Source organism: Rhinopithecus roxellana, chromosome 15 (assembly GCF_007565055.1).
Source record: "Rhinopithecus roxellana isolate Shanxi Qingling chromosome 15, ASM756505v1, whole genome shotgun sequence".
In the NCBI taxonomy this organism is placed as follows: domain Eukaryota; kingdom Metazoa; phylum Chordata; class Mammalia; order Primates; family Cercopithecidae; genus Rhinopithecus; species Rhinopithecus roxellana.
Genome location: NC_044563.1, coordinates 126975922 through 126994482, shown reverse-complemented (window position 1 = coordinate 126994482; position 18561 = coordinate 126975922). Strand labels below are relative to the sequence as shown.

General features: G+C 42.3%; 1 protein-coding gene across 4 annotated transcripts in view; it reads left to right on the top strand.

Moving 5' to 3' along the window:
- LOC104677348 (dixin) overlaps positions 1 to 18561 on the top strand; it is a 61792-nt gene that overhangs the window by 17063 nt on the left and 26168 nt on the right. For 2 of the 4 annotated variants that reach the window (XM_030918464.1, XM_030918466.1), the window contains 11 exons: positions 832 to 980; positions 4137 to 4226; positions 5763 to 5816; positions 8123 to 8239; positions 11229 to 11333; positions 11767 to 11820; positions 12317 to 12409; positions 12498 to 12569; positions 13597 to 13686; positions 13972 to 14133; positions 14650 to 14716. In XM_030918464.1, the coding sequence (XP_030774324.1) occupies positions 832 to 980; positions 4137 to 4226; positions 5763 to 5816; positions 8123 to 8239; positions 11229 to 11333; positions 11767 to 11820; positions 12317 to 12409; positions 12498 to 12569; positions 13597 to 13686; positions 13972 to 14133; positions 14650 to 14716 (1053 nt within the window). The remainder of the gene's footprint in view (positions 1 to 831; positions 981 to 4136; positions 4227 to 5762; positions 5817 to 8122; positions 8240 to 11228; positions 11334 to 11766; positions 11821 to 12316; positions 12410 to 12497; positions 12570 to 13596; positions 13687 to 13971; positions 14134 to 14649; positions 14717 to 18561) is intronic. The other 2 variants (XM_010382346.2, XM_030918465.1) reach the window with 1 other exon arrangement.

The window sequence follows — 18561 nt, the reverse complement described above, 5'->3', positions numbered from 1 at the left end:
CTGCTCCCCGTCTAACCCTGGCATTAGTACCAAAGAGTCAGTCATGTTACTGAGTCAAAACTCCTGAGGACTTAGAGAGAGAGGGAGAGCATTTATTGAGTGCTCCTCTCGGCCAGGCACCAGCAGGCTCTGCACATGAGTTACCTCATTTAATCTTCATGGCAACCCAGAGGGGTTATTATACTCGTCTCATGAATGAAGAAACTCACTGAAAGAGTTTATGCCTTTCTGAATTCTAGAATATGCATTTTAAATGGCTGTACATACAATTAGATCATGTAAAATAGACAAGGAAACCAGAGCAAAGAGACCTTAAAGCTAGGAAAATAAAAGTGATGCTAAACAGTTTGTGCAGGTTTGTTTTTATTGGTTTGTTTGCTATGTGACTCACACAGTATTCTGTATGAAAGTGGTCCAGTTATGACCGAGTGGTCAAAGGAATATTGAATTGAGGTCTCCCCACTAAACCTTCAGAGTAACCAGTAAGATTTTGTTTTCATTGCATCTGACAGCTCCTCTCTTTGTACCTGGCAAAAATCAGGCTCTTGGAATGCCAGTTCTAAGAATCAAGAGTAAAGTCTGTGTGGTGCATACCAAGGCTCCCATAGGGGAAATCTTCTACTTCCTAAGTGTTTTAAAAGAGGATAGATTGTTCTAGCACCAAGTGAGCCTGAGGCCTCACAACCCCACCTGGTGGAGAGTCCAGTCTGTGCTGTGAGAACAGGTTCAGAACGCAGGTGACCCGAACCTGTGAACGCTACCCTGTGAACGCTTTCTGCCGGAAATCAGTTTTCTTCAACATGAACTGTTCTCCCTCTTTTCATTTTGTAGAGGAGACAGAGTCTCCATTATCTCGAGACTGGCGGCCAGGGAGCCCTGGAACCTATCTGGAGACCTCATGGGAAGAACAGCTGTTGGAACAACAAGAATATTTAGAAAAAGAAATGGAAGAAGCAAAGAAAATGATATCAGGACTACAGGTAGCTCTTTCCCTTGTAGTTTGCCCTTGTTATACCGATTGATTATTAAGTCACTATTATCAATTGAAAATAAACTGATTTTAGTTTTGTGGGAGGTCAGAACTGAATGAGGAGTTTAGATATAGGGAGTAGTACAGAAAGAGCAGAAAATTCCTTATATTTGAGTACTTTAAATGGACTTTGTGGGCTGCCGTTCATAGCAGAGTGCTTAAGATTTCAGCAAGCCCAGGAGCCATTACTGACCTCTATCAAGTCCTTATTGTTGACGCTCTGCTACATAGGTAGGCTTCTATGCAGTATGTGGCTGTCGACCTGCAATTGCAGCTTTCACCAAAGAATGGCACTGTGAATAGTCAGGAATTTTCTTCTAGGAATTCTCTAGCAGGAAGAGTGTAAGAGCCAGTAATGCTGCCAGGTTTCCATTTGAGTTTAGCTAAGGGATTTAGCTCACTCCTAATACATGTGCAAATGGATGCCAAGGCATAATGGTCAGGTAGAAGAGGTTTTCTTTGAGCAACAAAAGCCCTTCAGTTTTTCCTATACCTGTAGTGCCAGCTTGGCAAATCTACCCCCGAGACTGACCCACTTGACATAGTTCCCACCCTGAGTGACCCCCTCATTCCTGTCTTTGTGTGTCTGTCTCTGTTTGGGGGAGTCCTTATAGTGTGCTGATGACCCTGAAATTGCCTAGAAATATTCTTTTCTGTTTGTGCTGGGAACTGCAGTGCTTCTGAATTGTCAAATATTTATGGACACATAAACAAAGCCCACATTATGTGTGTGGCTCTGGCAGCCGGCAGGCGGTGGAGGGCGTGCTCCCAGCTAGCCTGCAACAGGGTGGGGACACAAAGGGTTCCTAAAGAAAAAAGGAGATTGGTGCTGTGGTAAAGCAATTTGCATAATGTATGCCCCAGGAACTGAGAAGTGTGGGAGGAATGTTTCCTGCATAAACATTCCCAAACTTCATTTGCTCTGTATTTTTAAAATGGCTGGCTTATGAGGCCTTTTAGATCTCTTTTTTGCCACTCCATTAACGAACACCTTAATGGAATGTTTTTGTGTGTGTTTTGCTTGCATAGGAAGTATGTCATGGAGAGCTTCGAGATTATACCCAACCAGGTTGTTCCCAGGATGATTTGCATTATATGAACATAGATATTCATCAGTTTGGCTCAAAGTTTGTTTGCATTTCTTAGTCTGGGAGAAATTCGGTGGCAGATTAGACAGAAAAAGAAGAGAACTGACAGGCAGAAAGTCAGCATCTTAATATTCCCTGCAAACAGAAGAGTTTTAATTCACAGCCACATGATCACAATGAGAATTCAGTTCCATTGTAGAATACAAAAGGGCTCACAGCATCCACTGGGCTTCTTAACTCTTTTCAGTGATTAACAAGTTGCATGCTAAGCCACATCCAAGATTTCTGACTTATTAGTATTCCTTAGTTAGAACCCTTTGAACAGTTTGCCATTATCGTTGATATTTCCATAATGTTGAACTCCCTTAGCTCCTGCGGCCCTGTGGCTTCTTATATATGTCTGTACCTGTTGCCATGACATGTGAGATAGCCAAATTCATTTGACTTACTCAAATTTTATTATTAGCATTTGGCAGATAAGCCATTGGCTGGATTTTATTTATTTATTTATTTTTGAGACGGAGTCTCGCTCTGTTGCCCAGGCTGGAGTGCAGTGGAATGATCATGGCTCACTGCAGCTTTGGTCTCCTGGGCTCAAGTGATTCTCCTACCTCAGCCTCTTGAGTAGTTGGGACCACATGCATGCGCCATCATGATCAACTAATTTTTTAATTTTTTGTAGAGACAGGATCCCACTATGTTGCCCAGGCTGATCTCAAACTCCTAGGGTCAAGGGATCCTTCCACCTCGGCCTCCCAAAGTTCTAGGATTACAGGTGTGAGCCACCTCGCCCACCTGAATTTGTGTTGTTTATTGAAATAGGAAACAGCTTCTGTAACTCATCTCTTTTGAATCAAGACAGAATTGTTTCAGATATAAAATGGGGTCACATTTTTCAGTCTTTCACTGATCTGATAGATACTCACCTGCAGGGACAGATCCAAGTTTTCTGAATCCTAAAACATATAATTTGTGTGTGTGCAGGGGGGCTTCTTGAAGAATAAGATTACAAAATTATGAATATAATAATTAGGAATAGGCCAGGCATGGTGGGTCACGCTGGTAATCCCAGCACTTTGGGAGGCCAAGGCGGGCAGATTGCTTGAACTCACGGGTTTGAGACCAGCCTGGGCAATACGGCGAAACCTTTGTCTTTACTAAAAATACAAAAATTAGCCGGGTGTGGTGGCGCATGCCTCTAATCCCAGCTACTCGGGAGGCTAAGACATGAGAATAGCTTGAACCCTGGATTGCAGTGAGCCAAAATTGGGCCACTGCACTCCAGCCTGGGTGACAAAGTGAGACTCTGTCTCCAAATATAATAATAATAATAATAATAATAATAATAATAATAATTTGGTATAGGACCTTGGGAGAGGCAATGTATGCGGGGTCCTACAACTGGAGCTTTCTTAGCTTCATGGTAAATCTGCCTCCCCATTCCACCTACTTATATTCTAATGAAAACCGCCTGGGTCAGGAGCTGAAATGAATGAGGACATCTCCCTGCAAATGTGTTTTCCTTCTTGTTCTATACAGGTTGCTTTAGGGAGTAAAAATGCAGAATCAGTAAAACAAACAAAAATCAAACAAACCCAAGTGAGTGCTCCAAATGTATTTCCAAATAATTCATTATAATACTCATTTCTAAGCCGTGATGATTCTACACTGCTTTTAGATCATTTTCTCCCTGGCAAAATTGAGTTTGAGTAGCTCCAGTTTGAAATGTGTTGTGTCTCTTTTGAAAGAAAGGTTTTTAGATTTTCTTCTGGGGCCAAGGCACCTTGAAGCAGAGTAGTCAGGTGTCCAGAGAGCTGAAAGAGCCAGAGCATGGACTTGACAAAAGGAACTAGTCCCAGGGTGAGCAATGGGAAGTATCTAAGGAGCAAAAATTACCGATGAAATTTCTTGAGGAAGCTGAGTTGTGATTTTAACTAGGGGTGAGCTTACCAAGCTCAACTCTGCACTAAGTCATCTGAAGGAGAGTTAAGTTTCGTTCTGCCTTTGTGGTTATTTAGGCCTTATTGCTCAACGGATCCTTACCTGAAGATGAACAGGAGAGGCCCTTGGCCTTCTGTGAACCAGGTGTCAATCCCGAGGAACAACTGGTGAGCTCGATCTTTTGTGACTGGACACTAAATTTGTATGTATTTGACTTGTGTTTAGCATTTGACACTGCTATTCATGCCTTCTTGAAATGCTGTCTTCTTTGACCAGTTCTGGTTTTCCTCCTACATTTTTGAACATTATTTCCTTCTTCATTCATTTAATAAAAAAATATTTATTGAGTGCTGACTATATGCCAGACCCTATTTCAACATGCTGGAGATATGGTAGCAACAAAAGAGACCTAAGACCCGACCCTTATGGAGTTTACATTCAAGTTCTCTTTGAAGCTTTTCTTCTGCTTGTGCCTTTAATGTTAGTGTTCCTCAGCATTCCAGTCTAGGCCCTCATGTGTCTTAAACATTCACCTGGGCAGTCGTATCTGCCTCCAGTTCTTCACTCACTTCCCTCTTGCTTCTCATGTATTTATTTCCAGCTCAGCCCCCGCTATGGAGTTCTAGATGTGTGTATGCAATATGCAACTGCCTTCTTATTATCTCCACTTGTAAGTCCCATAAGCATCTCAATTTCAATGAGTCCTAAATTAAAGTTTTTCTGTCCTCTGCCCAACCACCAAAGCTACTTGTCCTTTTGGATATCTGTTTTGGATACCAAAATGCGCCAAACAGAAATCTAGATATTATCTTTTAATCCTTTTCCTCTACATCAGTCAGTCACCAGGTTTTACCAGTTTACATTTCTAATTTCTTTATCTAGTTTTCTCCATTCTCACAGCCGCTTAAAAATCAAGTCTCCATCCAGTATTCTAGCAATCTTCTAACTGGTTTACCTGATTTCTCTCCTGTCTTCCTCTAATTCATTTTTTGTAAAACAGCAAGAATAATTTGCCTTAAAGACATACTTCATTTTGTCACCCTTCTGCATAAAACTTCTCATTGATTCCCCATTGCCCTCACTGGCCTTTCATGATCTGGCCCTGATATTTCTCTCCAACTTCATCTCTTGCCATTTCTTCTTCCCTTTACCCCACCCCTCCCCTGCACCCAACCCCGATCCCATACTTCTTCTTTTTTTTTTTTTTTTTTTGAGACAGTCTTGCTCTGTTGCCCAGGCTGGAGTGCAGTGGCACGATCTTGGCTCACTGCAACCTCTGCCTCCTGGGTTCAAGTGATTCTCCTGCCTCAGCCTCCCGAGTAGCTGGGATTACAGGTGTATACCACCACACCTGGCTAATTTTTGTATTTCTAGTAGAGGTGGGGTTTCACCATGTTGGCCAGGCTGGTCTCGAACACCTAACCTCAAGTGATCTGCCTGCCTCGGCCTCCCAAAGTGCTGGGATTACAGATGTGAGCCACCATGCCTGGCCTACCCATACTTATTCTAAGCTTTATCCACGTAGATCTACCTGCAACTTGATGCATATGCTTCCATCAGAGAGCAGGAACTGTTTCCGGTTCTTCTTTGTATCCACAGTACAGAGCTGGCATCTAGTAGTGCTCAATAAATATTTGTTGAATGAATGGCCTCTGAACTTCACAGCATAGGTGTTTAGCTATCTCTTTTTGTCTTATATTCAGATTATAATCCAAAGTCGTCTGGATCAGAGTATGGAGGAGAATCAGGACTTAAAGGTATGTCAAGACATATATGTTTTACCCCTTAAAAACATTATGGGGGCCGGGCGTGGTGGCTTGCGCCTGTAATCCCAGCACTTCAGGAGGCTGAGGTGGGCAGATCACAAGGTCAGGAGATTGAGACCATCTTGGCTAACATGGCAAAACCCTGTCTCAGGCCGGGCGCGGTGGCTCAAGCCTGTAATCCCAGCACTTTGGGAGGCCGAGACGGGCGGATCATGAGGTCAGGAGATCGAGACCATCCTGGCTAACACGGTGAAACCCCGTCTCTACTAAAAAATACAAAAAACTAGCCGGGCGAGGTGGCAGGCGCTTGTAATCCCAGCTACTCGGGAGGCTGAGGCAGGAGAATGGCGTAAACCCGGGAGGCGGAGCTTGCAGTGAGCTGAGATCCGGCCACTGCACTCCAGCCTGGGTGACAGAGCGAGACTCCGTCTCAAAAAAAAAAAAAAAAAAAAAAAACCCTGTCTCTACTAAAAATACAAAAAATCAGCTGGGCGTGCTGGCACACATCTGTAGTCCCAGCTACTCGGGAGGCTGAGGCAGGAGAATTGCTTGAACCCAGGAGGAGGAGGTTGCAGTAAGCAAAGATTGTGCCACTGCACCCCAGCCTGGGCAACAAAGCGAGACTCCATCTAAAAAACAAAACAAAACAAAAAACCATTATGGGAATGTTACACAACTTCAAGAGGGAAAGGGATTTCAGAATTAGAATCTTTCTTGTGTCTGTATTATGTCTTTTCTTAAAAGAGAGAGAGACATCCCAAATATGTCAGGAAGGTAATACCTTTTTAATCCTGGTGGTAGGTAATAGAATTTCAGTGTCATTGGTTGTACCATTCTGTATGTTTGAAATATTTCATGGTTATTATTCCTTAAATAAAAGAAAAAAAAGTGTATCTAATACCAGTGCAGTCTTTTTTTATAAATACTTCTCAGAATTATTTTAGGTCAGTGATTCCTAGCTTTTCTTTCAGTCATAAGTATATGACTAAAGCCGTTAACCCTCTCCCTGCAAGTATGCGTGTATGTTTGCACTCATACTCATAGACATGAATTTTTTTTTTGGAGACAGAGTCTAGCTCTGTCACCCAGGCTGGAGTGCAATGGTGCAGTCTCAGCTCACTGCAACCTCCGCCTCCCAGGTTCAAGCGATTCTCCTGCCTCAACCTCCCAAGTAGCTGGGACTACAGGTGTCCGCCACCATACCCGGTTAATTTTTGTATTTTTAGTAGAGATGGGGTTTTACTATGTTGGCCAGGCTTGTCTCGAACTGCTGACCTTGTGGTCCGCCTGCCTTGGCCTCCCAAAGTGTTGGGATTACAGGCATGAGCCACCATGCCTGGCCAACATGAATTTTTAATAGAGCAACTTTTATTTATTTGTTTTGTTTTGGTTGTTTGTTTTTTGAGACAGAGTCTCACTCTGTCACCCCGGCTGAATGCCATGGCGTGATCATGGCTAACTGCAGCTTTGACCTCCCGGCCTCAAGCGATCCTCCCACCTCAGCCTCCCTAGTAGCTGGGGCTTCAGGAATGCACCACCATGCCTGGCTAATTTTTGTGTTTTTTGTATAGATTGCTCTCGCCTTGTTGCCTCGGCTGGTCTTGAACTCCTGGACTCAAGTGATTCTCCCATCTTGGCCTCCCAAAGTGCTGGGATATAGGCATGAACCACTGTTCCCAGCCCTAATAGAGCAACTTTTGAGCCTATCTGTGGAGTCCAAGTTACAGATCCCCATTTCAGATACGTTAATTGCAAACTCTTGATGTGATACAATAGGAAGAGAAGAGATTGGGGTCTGGGTTATGGTTGTTACCCTTCTAAAATCTATTTCCCAGTGACAATTGTGTACATATATTTTATCTATTGTAAGGGAATGTTAATTACTCAGTATTTCATCATTAGTCGAAATGTGTTTTTGTTTGACTCACAAAGAAACACTCCAACCCTTTGCTGAACATTAAGAATAGAGATAATTATTTAATGCCATTGGGGGTAGGCATATTTAGATATCATATATTTAGTGAGAGGGATTTAGATTATTATCATTAGGTTTTCCTGTTGGTGAAGATTGCTAAATATAGAAATGAGAGCCTGTGGGAATGATGGGGTATCTTCTTTCTTGGCAACTCTTCTCTACCTGAGCAGTTAAGCCTGGGTACCAACAGAGAAGAACAGAATGGTTCTCTTCTTGTTTCTGTGGATCAGCCCGTACTGCTCACTGGAACAGAGCTGTTTGCCTTAGTAGAGGGTTAATTTTTCATGCAGTGATCAACTGGGTTTTGTCCTCTTGCCGACAGAATGAGGTAATGCAGTCTGAAGCAACCCAGATGTCACCATCTGATCTAACTATATTTGGTTTGCAGAAGGAGCTGCTGAAATGTAAACAAGAAGCCAGAAACTTACAAGGGATAAAGGTAAAAAAGAAGACATTTAATTCTTTAAATAAAGTCTCTGCAATATAAAGTAGTCTACTGGTGAGTGGTGAGAGGTGGAATTTTCTGTGGACCTTTAATAGCTCTGTGCTATTGGTAAAGAAAGGGCTTTGTGGGAGGGAAGTGAGACATGTCGAGGAATATACCTTTGATTTGCTGAGGCTTATTTCTAGTGGTTATGATTCACGGTGCTGCCATTTCCATCTGTGCCACCTTGATTGTCTCTATATGTAAAAGAACCCTCTTCAATGTGAAAGAATGTCCTTTAGGGCTGGGCATGGTGGCTCATGCCTGTAATCCCAGCACTTTGGGAGGCCGAGGCGGGCAGATCACGAGGTCAGGAGTTCGAGACCAGCCTGGCCAACATGGTGAAACCCCGTCTGTACTAAAAATACAAAAAAGTTAGTTGTGCGTGGTGGCAGCACCTGTAATCCCAGCTACTTGGGAGGCTGAGGCAGGAGAATCGCTTGAATCCAGGAGGGGGAGGTTGCAGTGAGCTGAGATCACTCCATTGCACTCCAGCCTAGGTGACGAGGCGAGACTCCGTCTCAAAAAAAAAGAAAAATAAAAAAGAATATCCTTTAAAAAATTGTTATTTGTTTTTGAATAGTTAACTAATATTCAAATAATTTTAAAGGTATAAAAAGATAAACCATGAAAAGTCTGCCTGCCAGCCCTGTCCCCTCAGTCACCTAGTTCTCTTTCCTAGAGGCATCTTTTTTTTCTTTTGTTTTTTTTAATCTTGACACGGACTCTCACTCTGTCACCCAGGCTGGAGTGCAGTGGCGCTATCTTGGCTCACTGCAATCTCCGCCTCCCGGGTTCAAGTGACTCTCTTGCCTCAGCCTCCCAAGTAGCTGGGATTACAGGTGTGCACCATCACACCCAGCTACTTTTTGTATTTTGAGTAGAGACTGGGTTTCACCATGTTGGCCAGGCTGGTCTTGAGCTCCTGACCTCAGGTGATCCACCCGCCTCGGCCTCTCAAAGTGCTGGGATTACAGGTGTGAGCCACCACGCCCGACCTCCTAGAGGCATCTTAACAGTTATCAGCACATATGTGTGTGTATCGTTTTCCCCCACGGTTTTACCCAAATAGTAGTATACTAGAAATACAACTTGAGACTTTGCTTTTTTTCACTTAGTAGTATATCTTTGAGCTCATTCTATGTCAGTAGTACCTAAAGACTTTCCTAGGTCTTTTTTTATGGCTGTATCGTATTCCATTGTTTCCACTGTATACATATATATGCTAAATAATTTATTATATATGAAAATTGCTAGTTTTTGCTAATATAAACAATGATCTAACTAACAGCCTTGAATATAAGTTGTTTTGTTTTTTCCAAGATGAAGTCTTGCTCTGTTGCCCAGAGCTGGAGTGCAATGGCATGATCTCGGTTCACTGCAACCTCCGCCTCCCAGGTTCAAGCAATTCTTCTGCCTCAGCCTCCCAAGTAGCTGGGATTACAGGCGTGTGCCACCACGCCCAGCTAATTTTTGTATTTTTAGTAGAGACAGGATTTTACCATATTGGCCAGGCTGGTCTCGAACTCCTAAACTCGTGATCCGTGTGCCTCGGCCTCCCAAAGTGCTGGGATTACAGGCGTGAGCCACTATGTCCAGCCTGAATATATGTTATTTCACCCAAATGGGAGTATATCTGTGGAATAAAATCTGGAAGTAGAAGAGGATGTTTTTATGTTGCTGCTTTTCCCCTCTTCTTGCACATCCATTGATGGGCTAGACTAGAGTTATCACTCAGCAACATTTTCCAAAGTATATTTTGTAGGCTTAGTACTTTTGAAACACTTTAAAAAAACAAATGTGTTCCATGGTCAGATAAATTTGAGAAATGCTCTGCAGTCTTGAAGACTCACTGTGAATAATAACATATAAAGGATCTGAAACGGTCTGTCGTAAAGAGGTTGGCCTAAAAATGATTTAGAATTAATAACCACAGAAGTGTCTTTTCTTCCATGTAATGTCATGTGGCACATTAATGTCCCATGGAGCACATTTTGGGAAATATTCCTTTGAACTACTGATGCCAACGGTATCTTAGACTTCCTTTACCATGTACTGTCATGGCAGAGAGTATAATTAAGAATGGGCTCCCACATTCTTCATAGTCTGTACCATTTCTTTGCAGTCTATAGAGAGAAAAAAGTCAAGACAAATATATTAGAATGTAGCCCTAGTCCATTAGTTCTATTTGAAGCCACCATGGTTGATGGAATATGTCATAACTGTCCTTATAAGCAAGGATATCTAGCTCACCTTTTTGTTAGGCATGATAAGAACCAAGAGGGTTCAAGCTGAGGAAAAGAAAGCCTAATGCTATTAAGATCCTAGGAAATTGGGAAGAGGAATCGTGAATCAAAGAACAGTTCTGGCTCTGGAAGCCAGCGTGGGAGTGATTTCAGGGATTCTTTAACAACAGAGTGGCGGGATGAATAGGGCCCATCTCTCCAGGAAATGGGGACTGGGCAGAGAGGTAGAGGGAAAAAGAGCTACTCTAGATTGAGTATTTATATGCCCAAGATATAGATGAGAAAGCCCAGGCGGGAGAAAGTAGAGTGCATTGTCCAAGGTTAACATCACAAAAGTAGTAAGTGGTAGCTTCATAATTTGAATCTATGTCTCTCTGATCCCAAAGTCCAGTCATTCTCTCTCGAATACACCATGCTATCAGGATTGAGGGTGGGGACGAATAGTAAGCAGAGAAAAAAAATCAGGTTTCAGTAAGTTTCACAGAACAGTGGATAGGATTTTGCTCTGGATGCCAGTTTCCTAGAGGGGGACAGAAAAACCCCTCCTCAGCAACTCGTGGCAAGACCCTTTTACTCCATTTGTCTTCCAGCCTGCCATAACGAATGCTGGAAACACATTAAAGGGTTTAGTAATTTGGAATAACAACTGGCTGACTGATGAATTGAGACAACAATAATTAGTATGCTTTTTCCCCTAGGATGCCTTGCAGCAGAGATTGACTCAGCAGGACACATCTGTTCTTCAGCTCAAACAAGAGCTACTGAGGGCAAATATGGACAAAGATGAGCTGCACAACCAGAATGTGAGTTAAATGAATGAGCCTTGACCTCAGTGAGCCCCATTAGCAGAACAGGCTACTGCATGAAGTGCTATTAGATTGGCCATCCTAATCTCTTATCTTGCTTCTGGGATGCCTGCCCTAAGTGTCTGCAATTATTTTTATTCCCCATTAGACTCATCTCTGTTCCTAGGTGAAAGCCCACATCATACTGGGCAGGAAGGTCCTTGATCTCCTCTTCAACTTTGAGGACACTGAGATACCGAGGCAAAATTGTGGTTCTACCGTCTAATTACTTCACTAACAACATGGAGAGCAGCTGTGTATTTTTACCATCATACCCTCTCTGTGCTGCATACTGTAACTGCCAACATTAACTATGGTTACTAAGTAGCTGGTTTCCTTGAGGATTAGCAGGCAGTACCTGCGTGCCATGAATTCTTTCTTATCCTTGCAGGTGGATCTGCAGAGGAAGCTAGATGAGAGGAACCGACTCTTGGGAGAATATAAAGTAAGAGTGAATATCGGTTTGGAAATGCCTTCCGCTGACCTTTCATGAACAGCCCATTATTGTTGCTCAAAAAGCACTTAAGTATTCTATTCTCATCCTTGCTTTTTAATTTTTTTTATCCTTGCTTTTTAGAAGGAAGCATTTTTCTGTGTCCCCTGATGCACTAGCCCTGAAGAATAGATGGCACAGCTACGAGAGGGAGTACAGGACTAGGGGTCTAGAAACTTCAGTTCTAGTCTTACCTTTTTCTCTGACTAGTATGAATGGCTCATACTGGTCCTCCTACAAATGACAGTTCCCTTCTTCATTACTCTTGAAGAATCCTTTGCACTATGTAAGACTATTATGGTGTGTAAAGTCTTCCTGGTATATTTTGAGGAAAGGACTTTCTTTTCCTGAGGCTCTACTTTACTTGAGTGGAAGTTATATTACAGAGGGTGAACTTTTCAGTGCCCCTGGTTTTGCCACTCATCTGAAAGCTCTATCTCTATTGCAGAAAGAGCTGGGGCAGAAGGATCGCCTCCTTCAGCAACACCAGGCCAAGTTAGAAGAAGCACTCCGGAAACTCTCTGATGCCAGTTATCACCAGGTCAGAACATATTCAGCCACTTGACTTTCCTGCCCCTTTGGCCCAAAGAAATCATTTTCTGATTTAGAAATCATTTTCTGTTTTGCAGGTGGATCTAGAGCGAGAGCTGGAACACAAAGATGTCCTCTTGGCTCACTGTATGAAAAGAGAGGTAGATGAGGTAACCTAGACCCTGTGTTCTCCCTCCCACATTTATGAAGCAAACAGGGCGATGGTGTTTCTGACTCAGAGCTGAACCAAGGCCACAGGCTCGTTTGTTAGGAGACTCTATGATGAGCTAGTTAAGAGTACAGGTTCCAGAATAAGAAAATCTGGTTTCACGTTCTACCTTTACCACTCTTATGCTGTGTAGTCTTCAGTTGCTTATCTTCTGAACCTTAGAAATAGGGCTTATTTGGAAAATGAAAATAATAGTGATTCAGTTCATCATTATGAAGAATATATGAGGTAATCCACATAAATAACTAAGCACAGTCCTGTTGGATCCACTTGGCATAGAGTCAGACTCAAAAAATATTCACCATGGCCTGGCACAGTGGCTCACATCTGTAATCCTGGCACTTTGGGAGGCCAAGGCAGGTGGCTAACTTGAGGTCAGGAGTTTGAGACCAGCCTGGCCAACGTGGTGAAACCCTGTCTCTACTAAAAATACAAAAATTAGCCAGGCAAGATGGCACGGGCCTGTAATTCCAGCCACTCAGGCGGCTGAGGCAGGAGAATCGCTTGAACCTGGAGGGGGGCAGAGGTTGCCATAAGCTGAGATTGTGCCACTTCACTCCAGCCTCAGTGACACAGCAAGACTCTGTCCCAAAAAACAAAACATATATATGTATATTTACCATTATTTTTAAATTACTGAAGCAAAGCCAGGCAGTGCTGGAACAGCATTCTGAGGCTCTCCAGTGCTGTGGCAGAGGCTAGGTTGTGGCCTCCAGGTGGAGGTTAGCCTTTCCTTCATTCACGTCCAACAATGCGTACTAAGTGTCAAGTGCTGGGCATACAGCAGTGACCAAAAGGGGAAAAAAATCTATACTTAAGAACGGCACATTTTAATAGAGAGAGCCGTTAAACAGACAGACAATTATATACTTCGTCAGGAACTGATAAATGTAAAGAAGAAAAATAAGACAGCACATCTGGTTTACAATTCTCCCTTTAACAAGCAACATTTCTTCATGCTGCTATAGGTGACCAACTACAACAGTCACAACTCTCAAAGCAATGGTTTTCTCCTTCCAACAGCAGGAAAAGGAGCTGCTTCAATCAGCAACAGAGGGGTAGGTACCTGGATTGATGGAGACCTGCCATTTCTCACTGAAACCAAAGAGTGCCAAACCCATGGCCAGTGGATGAGGCCTTTTATATTCCAGTTCCCTAATTCCTGGATCTGTGGAGTGTTTTTGTAAAGATGTGAGGCACTTGCTATATAAAATTAAGAATTAGTGGAGAAACCATAGGCCTGCTTCTGTGGGGGAAAAAAAAAAACCTCTTCTGGAAACTTCAGCCCAGTGGTTGGGATGTGGCACCATGCCATGCCAGCAGCACCTTATTTTTGCCCATAGACCAGCGACCTGCAGCTTGTTCGAGATGCTCTCCGCAGCCTGCGCAACAGCTTCAGTGGGCACGATCCTCAGCATCACACCATTGACAGCTTGGAGCAGGGCATCTCCAGCCTCATGGAGCGCCTGCACGTTATGGAGACGCAGAAGAAACAAGAAAGAAAGGTAACCTTCTTGCTGTGGTGTCTCTCTTAGGCAAGCTCCTGAGAAAGCTGGGTTTTAAGAATGTTAATTGAGATGAAGGCAGTGTGAAGAGATATAAGACCCTGTTAAAGGTTAGAGTTGTTTTTCTCTATTAGTTTTTCTCTCAGTGGAACTGATTATTCATTATGGCATGACAATCCAGAGAAGGAATTCATGGTCACACTGGCTCCCAGCAACTGTAGCTGTGTAAGGATTGTGGCTCTTGACCCCACAGGGTCTCCTTTTACAGCTTCTTCCCCTCCCACCTACCCCTGAATGAGCTTGGCATTGGATGAGAAAATATATGGAAAATACATTGGAAACCAGAAAGCCTTTCATATATATTATTATTGTTAGGATAAATATATTCGATTTTATATGTTGTGGAAGAGGTGGTAGAAAAATATGTAGTATTTTAAGCACACTTTTATGATTTAAATTTCTTGGTTAAGTTCTCCCATTGATCATAACTCTTGTGATTTTTGTGTGGCTCCCCAGGTTCGAGTCAAGTCACCCAGAACTCAAGTAGGTAGTGAATACCGGGAGTCCTGGCCCCCTAATTCAAGTAAGTACCCATTTTTGCTCAGTAGGGACTCCTAGCATATTAGACCAGGAATTTAGTGTTTTTCACACTACCAATATTTTGGGGATGTAATTTTTCTTGTAGTACTTCACTTTTATACTATTTTGTTTCTGTAGAAATACTGGAATTGAGTTAGTTCTAAGACCATGAAGACATACGCCATCATCACCCCCAGTGCCATTTAGCCACGTGCAGGCAGGATGCTGTTGACTCAGAGAGGCTAAAATATCTTTGAAGAACATACAAGCTCAAAACATTTATGCTGAAAAAGCAAAATATAAAACAACAAAAACACATACATACATAAATTTTCCTACACTCCCAGATAGCACAAAAAAATTTCCACTTCTTCCTTGAAGCAAGGCATTTAATTTATTTGGAGATAGTCTTAAAACTTTGAGTGCTGAGGCTGGGTGCGGAAGCTCACGCCTGTAATCCCAGCACTCTAGGAGGCTGAGGCGGGCGTATAACCTGAGGTCAGGAGTTCAAGACCAGCCTGGCCAACATGGTGAAACCCCATCTCTACTAAAAATAAAAAAATTAGCCAAGTGTGGTGGCACACGCCTGTAATCCCAGCTACTCAGGAGGCTGAGGCAAGAGAATCGCTTGAACCCAGGAGGCGGAGGTTGCAGTGAGCCAAGATTGTGCCATTGCACTCCAGCCTGGGCGACAGAGTTGAGACTCCATCTCAAAAAAACAAAACAAAACAAAACAAAACAAAACAAAAAACTTTTGAGTGCTTAAAGCATTTAGTTTAAGTCCTGCAAAATGTTTGCACCATCTAGTGGCCATGGCTAGAAAGTGTATTTTAACCTGCTCCATGCCCACTCTATATTTTTTCCCATTTGTTCAAACTTGTTGGAAAGCTACCCTGCCTGGTAATTCCTATTTTAGTTTGTATTTTGCCTTTTGTGGCTTAGTAATGTTCACGTTTTCTTATTTTTTAATCAGGCCTAATCGAAAGGTATCTAAACAATAATTTATAAAAACCAAATAGTAAAAAGCTGACTAGAAACAGTTTTGTATGTTACATATAAATTTTTAAAAGCACATTAAGAAACCTAAATTAAAATACTGAAAATACTTGCAAAAATATGAAATGTAAAATTTTTTTGTAGAGTAAATAAAATAGCATTTCAAACCTCTGATCCCAGATATCTTTTGCTCTTGGATGAGGTATCTATGCTGGGAATGAAACAATTTTTTTTTTTTTTTAGCGGCGGGGGATGGAGTTTCGCTCTTGTTGCCCAGGCTGGAGTGCAGTGGCGTGACCTCTATTCACTGCAACCTCTGCCTCCCGGGTTCAAGTGATTCTCCTGCCTCAGGCTCCCCAGTAGCTGGGATTACAGATGTGTACCACCACGCCTGGCTAATTTTTGTATTTTTAGTAGAGATGGGGTTTCGCCATGTTGGCAATGAATTATTTTATTACCAGAATTAGTTCCAGTTTCCTTTTCTAGCAGTGTTTCAAAATAATCGTTTCTATTGTTTGGAGAGGATTTTTATTATTATTTTATTCATTGATTTCTTCAGATTAGTGTAAACTGCCAATATAAATAGGTGTAAATACTTAGAAATTTCTTTTTTAAGTATAATAAACTCCCCCCTAGAAAAATTACTTTGCGCATATATAGTATTTAAAATATTACAAATAAATCTACAGCTGCTTGAAAACTAAGTTGTTAATCTAATGGTTCCAGTGATATCTGTATTCACAAACAAGCTGAAATGTCTCTTATCTGAAAATACAAAAACTTGTGTAACTGTGGCCAGCTCTCTAGCTACTGATTTATTTTCTCTTATTCCTCTACATCAAAATTCTTTAAAGAATGGTCTATACGTGCTCTCTTTTCTTCCTCACTTCCTGTTCACTACCCAACCCACTACAGTCTTTTATCTGTTACTCTGCTTAGTGTTCTTCTGGTTGGGTCACTGTTGACTTTTTTGTTGCCTAATCAAGTGGTTACTTTTTTTTTTTTTTTTTTTTTGAGACAGAGTCTTGCTCTGTCACCCGGGCTGGAGTGCAGTGGCCGGATCTCAGCTCACTGCAAGCTCCGCCTCCCGGGTTCACGCCATTCTCCTGCCTCAGCCTCCCGAGTAGCTGGGACTACAGGCGCCCGCCACCTCGCCCGGCTAGCTTTTTGTATTTTTTTAGTAGAGACGGGGTTTCACCGTGTTAGCCAGGATGGTCTCAAACTCCTGACCTCGTGATCCGCCCGTCTCGGCCTCCCAAAGTGCTGGGATTACAGGCTTGAGCCACCGTGCCCGGCCCAAGTGGTTACTTTTTAAACCTTATCTTTCATTGTCTTTTCAAAAGAACTGACTATTCTCTAAAAGTCTCCTGGAAACTTTCTTCTTCTTCAGGTTCAGTGTCATTCAGATATTTATTTAACATATTTACTGAGCATCCATTATTCACCATCAACATTAGATGCTGGAGATATAGACTTGAACAAGTTCAATTTGCCACTGGCAGGTAGTGAAGTCAATACTGAGTTTTCCTTCTAGTCCTTCCTGAGTCTCATTTTATTCTGCTCTAATTCTTGAATGTTGACATGTCCTGGGATTCCATCCAATTGGAGCCTAAACCTAAGCCTTTTCATATTGTCTTCGGCATCAAGTGATCTCTTCCACTCCCTGGCTTTAACTACACTTGTGTGCCGATTATTTTTATGTTTTATCTCAAATCTCAGTTCTTTTCTGAGCTTCAGTACTATTTTTTATTTTTATTTATTCGTTTTGAGACAGAGTCTTGTTCTGTCGCCCAGGCTGGAGTGCAGTGGTATGATCTCAACTCACTGCAAGCTCTGCCTCCCGGGTTCAAGCGATTCTCCTGCCTCAGCCTCCCAAGTGTTTGGGATTACAGGTGCGTGCCACAACACCCGGCTAATTTTTTGTATTTTAGTAGGGACAGGGTTTCACTGTGTTGCCCAGGCTGGTCTTGAACTCCTGAGCTCAGGCAATCCACCTGCTCCGGACTCCCAAAGTGCTGGGATTACAGGCATGAGCCACCGTGCCCAGCCTAGTACTATATTTTTAAATGTAAACTAGATATCTCTCTCTGTAGGTCCCAAGGCACTGTAAAGTCATGTCCAAAACTGGACACAAAATAATAGAGAGGGAAAAATACAGAATATACAATCAAACAGATCTAGGGTACAGTTTTGGCTCTGCCATTTAGCACAGTGTGTGACCATGGGCAAAATGTTAATGTCACTGAATCTTAGTTTCCTTTTTTATGGAACCAAAGTAATATTGAAGAATTTGAGCATGAAATGAAATGAAATGAAATGATCTAGTGTACTGTGGAGCATAAGAGAGATGCAAGGCAAATGCTTCTCATTCCCCTCTGGCTGTGCCCTTTCTCTTTCCTTTTCAACATAATTAAATTTCCTGAAAGAGTAATGTACTTTCTGAACCCACTTCCTTTCTTGCCGTTTACTCTTAAGGGAAAACAATAATTATTTCAGATTTAAAGTAAAACAGTAGATTAGTGAAATCAAATTGAGAGTTCATATAAAAACCCATATAACCAGAGAATGTTCTTTTCAACCAATGGTGCTTGGGACAAGTGGATATTTCCATGAAATGGGACCCCCTACTTCACACCATATACAAAAGTTAACTCGGACTATAGATCAATGACTTCAATATAAGAGCTTAAAGCTATAAAGTTCTTAGAAGAAAACACAGAGGAAAATATTCATGACCTTGGATTTGGCAGTGGATTCTTAGATAGGACATCAAAAGCATGAGCAACAAAAGAAGAAAGATAAAATTGGCCTGGCACAGTGCCTTATGCCTGTAATCCCAGCACTTTGGGAGGC